This window comes from Momordica charantia (assembly GCF_013281855.1).
Source record: "Momordica charantia cultivar OHB3-1 chromosome 8 unlocalized genomic scaffold, Mcharantia_2.0 BLBB01000008.1, whole genome shotgun sequence".
Classification (NCBI taxonomy): Eukaryota; Viridiplantae; Streptophyta; class Magnoliopsida; order Cucurbitales; family Cucurbitaceae; genus Momordica; species Momordica charantia.
The window spans coordinates 15,448,290-15,453,761 of record NW_028275166.1 but is presented as its reverse complement, the minus strand read 5'-3'; the positions used below and the strand labels follow the sequence as shown (position 1 = coordinate 15,453,761).

Genomic DNA, 5,472 nt, shown 5'->3' with positions numbered 1-5,472 from the left:
GTTATTGTCAGCTGCAAAAGCTTAAAATGCTCAAATTGTGACAAAATTGCGCCAGGCGCAATTTTAGCTTCTTTTTCTGCGGCCTCCAAATCTGCTTCTAAGTCTTCCACCATCATTTGCTGGAGTTCCTCCATAATTGCCCCTATTGTAGAGCACTCATCGACTTCATCTGGGAGACGTATCGCATCAAGGACATTGAAGGTTACCTGGTCATCATTGACCTTCATCGTGATCTTTCATTTCCTAACATTGAATATCGTATCTCTAGTTGCTAAAAATGGCCTTCCAAGAATGATCGGCACCTCAAGATGTACTTCACAATCCAAAATTATAAAATCGGCGAAAAAGATAAATTTATCCAGTTCAACAAGGACATCCTCTATTTTCCCTTCCGGTTTCTTAATAGACCTATCGGTTAGGTGTAAAGTGACAGTAGTGGGATGAGCTTCTCCTATATCTAACTCTTTAAAGACAGAAATAGGCATAAGATTAATACTTGCTCCTAAGTCACACAATGCTCTTCCTAGGTTCTTACCTCCTATTGAGGAAGGAATAGTGAAACTACCTGGGTCCTTACATTTAACAGACAATGGATTCCCTAAAGCATCACTACTACACTTTGTTAAGGCTACCGTCTCATGCTCACCTAATTTCTTATGCCTAGATATGATGTCTTTTAAAAACTTGGTGTAGTTAGGCATTTATTCCAAAGCATCTATGAAAGGTATATTTATATGCAATAGTTTTAGAATCTCAAAGAGCTTCTTAAAATGACTATCTTGATTCTTTTTAACTAGATTTTGGAGAAAAGGTGGAGGAATCTTAATATTACCTACTTGTGGAGTAGTGCAAGGTACTACATGCTTACCTTTGCCTTTCTCATTTGTTACTTACTGGTTCTTCCTTCTTTTCTGGTGGTATAGTGGATATTGCAATAGGTGTAGTTACATCGTCTCCTTCAGCTGGAAGTGAAGGTCCTTCTTAACTCAGTCCGCTTCTTGTCATGATTGCCTTACATTGCTCTTTTCCTTCTCGTTTAGGATTTTCCGTGTGTCCAGGCAATGTACCTTGAGGTTTAGATTTTTGGTCATTTTTCATCTGCCCCACTTGCATCTCCAAGTTTCTTATCGCAGCATCGGTTCTTGTCATGAACTCTTTTTTGTAGCTTCACTTCTTGCCATGAATTCTTTCATCATGGCCTCCAAACTTGCATAACTACTAGTGTTATTTTGAGCTCTTTGTCGATTGTATTGTTGAGGCTGCAACACCAACTGAGTTGGAAAACTAGGAGGAGTGTAATTTTGTTTGAATTGTTGAGCGGGTTCTTGCTCGCCGCTATTAGCTCATCCTTGGTTACTCCAAGAAAAGTTTGGATGATGCCTCCATCCAAGATTGTAGGTGTTGGAATATGGATTGAAGTTCCTCCAGACGCCTTGACCTATATAGAAAATAGATGTTGGATTAGCTCGACAATTCTCATACAAGTGGTTATCACCACAATAGACACAATATATATATGAAATTTGTAAAACAGGAGAAGGTTCAAGCATCGCCGAAGCGGCGTTTTGGTTTCCTTCTCCATTATCAGCTGCTTTAACATCTGGTTCATTGCCACCATTTGGGCTTGCATAACATAATTTCCGACCAATTGAAAACGTAATTTTTAACCATTCAACTGACTTTAATAAGTTAATACAATAAATAAATAAATGTCAAATTTATTAAATGCGTTTGTAGAGTTGCAGCGACACCTTTGTTAGTTTTCCCATGGTGATTTCTTCTTTTGTCTCTTTTCTTTCTTTCCCTCCTATTTTCGTTATTTTTTCTCTCTTCTGTGGTATTTGATCTTTTCCCCATTTTGACCCTCTTTGTTAACCCCCTCCCCTGTTCTTCTTTTTTTTTTTTTTCAATGTTTTCGTAGAGTAGATAATTTAATTATTATTGATGTGTATTTGTTGGATTGTAACCTAAACTCGAGGCTCTTATAGATTCCATATAATAAAATTTCGTTAAAAATGTATGTCTGTCTCCTTCTCTCTTCTCTATTTTTCTCTCTTTCTCTTCTCTATTAATGGAACGGATGTGATAGTGTGGCCTACATAATTTAGTATCTTCAACTTCATATTACCCATTAACAATTAATAAACTTCAAATATGTAGGTTTAATTAATAAAAATTCCATGGTGCTCATTTAATAAAAACTTCTCTATTATGGGAGTCTCGATCGGATATTTTCAAAATACTCTCATCGCGGTCCAGATGATGTCACAACGGGCATCTTCTCCTCTGTTAGCTGAAACTTCAGTCATTCGTGAGGGTGAGATTGCATTTTCGGAGGGTCGTGGTTGAATCAGATTCTCATATATAAATTTCTCTCCTTAATGGTGTGATGGAATGGAATTACGAAGTCCACATATGTATCGAGGACATTCATGATTTTTCTACGTTTATCTCGTTTATTTCTTATCTACATTATTTGGCAAAAGAATCAAAATTTCATGACTCCTGGAGGGATATTGTTAAATGAGGATTTATTGTGGCTTTCCAAAGGAAAGTGCAAGAAAATAGGCCATCTTTTTTTAGCTGTGGAGGCAAGTCCTTAATGAAACTCATTTATTTTCTAAACAATAATAAGAAGGTGAAAAAACACATTTGGTATTTTGAACTTTCAAAATTTGGGAGTTGGCACTACATCACTACATCGTTACTTAAATGAAAATTGAACCAAATTTGTTTTTTAACCTAATAATAATAATAATTAACATTCTTACCGAACCAACTTTAGTTTATTTGTTAATACGAACCTAGCACAATAGTTAAATCATTTTGCTTCTTCATTGAAAGCCAAAAGTTAAATCTTTACGGTCATATTTGTTGTGCTAAAAAAACAAAGTTTAATTTATTTAACATTATTTTATGTCCTCTAACGAATCCTTTTGGGACAACGTGCCACCCTATCTTTGACCTAATTGTTTAGTTTTTCCATTTATCTATCACATAGTGCTAAATTAACTTATTTTTTTTAGTAGATATGTCTGATCAGCGTCTCGTGAAGATTGCATGGTGACAAGCACAAAAGAACAGGTGGTTTCAAAGAGATGTAAGACCTTCAGCAAATAGAGCAACAAAACTTTGGACTTCATTTGTTTCCCTGACGAACCCAATCTCTATTCCGCCATCGCCACTTCCAGTTTCTGCGAGAGAGAATGCTCTCGTGATCTCAATGGACACCATCTCCACCTTCCTCGGCTTTCCCCACCCGAAATCAGTGCCGTAAACTCCAAACCTGGGCGACCCACCAATGGAAACAAGCGGCGTCTCATCATCAGTTACTGCCGATTTTATAACCATCCCCAAATTCTCCGCCCCCTTCAAAGCTCCTTCCTCTTCCACGCTTTTTATGGCCTCCCAAATTGCCTCCACAGCACAAACCATTCCGTTTTCACCCGAAAGCTCAAATCTTTCCAGGAATTTGGGACGAGCAACCAAACAATTCCCAAAGTAATTGGGCGGCACGGGAGGCTCCAAACGAGCCCTCGCATCCATGGCGAATATCATTCCAATTTTATCCGCTGATGAGCCCTTCATCTTGGCTGTGCAGACGCTGAGGTAAGCAGTCGTCACCACAAACGAAGACACGTGAATCCCCGGCTGCTTCTTCTTCTTCGCAACCCATTGCTTTAGCTTCTCCAGATCAGGGCGAGTCAACTCGAGAGTGCACCGAGTCAAACCGGGTGGAATCTTGGGTGGCAGAAGGCTCAAGGTCCTGTTGTTGGGTCCGCCCATGTCGAGCCACGCGTCGGCGTAGATGTCTGTTAGGCCTGCTGGATCCATGATGACGGAGCGGTCGTAGAAGGGTCTGTCGATGGGCCCCACAGGGTTAGTGCTGCAAATACGAGCCCATGACTTGAGGAACGAAGTGGAGGAGGTGCCGTCGAGGATGGCGTGGTGAGTCGTTACGCCGAGGGAAAATCCAGCGTTTGGGAAGAGAGTGATTTGGAGAGCCATCACGGCGGCGCGTTCGCTGGAGACGCGCAATCCGGGGACCAGAGGGTGATATGCCTCTGCCTTACGGAGGCCGTTGCTGGAGAGATGGTGGAAGTCGGCGTGGGACTCGGCGACTGTGAGCGAAATGGCGTCGTCTGGAGAAAACTCAATTATCGGAATGGGGGAGTGTGGGGGCCACGTGATATGGCCGGCGAGTGGAAGGTAGTGGCGGAGGGTGAGAGAGAGTGAGGATTTGAGGTTTTGGAGAATGGAGGCTGCGTCGGCGGACGGTGGTGTTTGGTATAAGAAAAGGCGTTGGACGGGATGAAATCTCAGCCATAGGATGTCGAAGAAGGTGAGGGGAAGGGGATCGGGCGGCGCCGGTGACTCGCCCTCCGGCGGTGGACCCACTTCGCATACTTCAATTATGTCGAGGGATGGAAGATCCGCATTGGCCATGGAAACAGCTGAGTGAGAGGATGATGAAATAATTGATGGGGTTAGTGGTGTGGTATTTATTCGCTGTAACTGAAATGATCACGTGCTAAAAGCGTGGGCAATGATATTTGGCAGAAAGCATTTTCAGTTATCTGTCAATTTTCATTCCTTTGGTTCGTTGTTAAAAAGTTGATAGGTGTTAAATTGTAAAATAGATCTTGTTTTCAGTATCATTAAATATTTCAAAATTAAGACTGAGAGATTAAAAATATTAACTTTTCTAGAAGTAAAAATAAAAATAAAATCTTCAATGTTGACAATGACCACATTTGCAAGTATTTTTCACCTAAATATTTATGTTTCACCATTTCTCTAACCTAATCGTCAAAACATTTCTCTCCTTTCCTTGTTCCAAAATTCGAATTCATTCATTCCTTTATAGTAGCCAGCAAAACTCATTATAGGATGCGGTGGTGACATTGATGGCCATGAGGACGAAATAAGTAGCCGGTAGTGAGTCTGGAGGAGGGAATGAAGAAGAAGGTGAATGAATGGAGATGATTTGAAAAGAAAAACAAATCCCATGGAAAATAAATTATTAAATTTACATATTTTATCAAATCAACAAAATATAGTTACTAATTTAATTACCTGATCATCTTATTATTAGTCAACTATGGTTAAATAAGGTCACGGATCTCTCTTTTTTAAATTTGAAGGACTAAAATTTTCTGACCAAATAGATAGTAGCCTGAAACATAAAGATCAAAACTGGTTTTTTCTTTTATTCTTTTCATTTGATATTAGATCTCATGTCTAGATAGGTGTCGTCCCATGATAATGTTTTTTATTTTCATGTTCTTTCTTCTTGAGTTTCTCAAACCATCTTCATGATCAGGGCCAGCTTAAGTCATAGGCGAGCGAGGCGATCGGGTAAGGCTCCCGTTTAAGAAGGCGTCATATATTTCATATAATATATAATATTGGTATTCATTTAATTTAGTTTTTAATTATAAATTAAATTTTAAATATAAAATAATATACTTA

The 5,472-nt window shown here is 39.5% G+C and overlaps 1 protein-coding gene across 1 annotated transcript; it reads right to left on the bottom strand.

Annotated features, from left to right (window-relative positions):
• Positions 1-2,720: 2,720 nt before the first annotated feature.
• Positions 2,721-4,477, bottom strand: LOC111024465 (malonyl-CoA:anthocyanidin 5-O-glucoside-6''-O-malonyltransferase-like). The gene has a single exon (XM_022302157.2). The coding sequence runs from the start codon at positions 4,444-4,446 to the stop codon at positions 3,091-3,093; it is 1,356 nt and encodes a 451-aa protein (XP_022157849.2). The 5' UTR covers positions 4,447-4,477; the 3' UTR covers positions 2,721-3,090.
• Between the last annotated feature and the right edge of the window lie 995 nt (positions 4,478-5,472).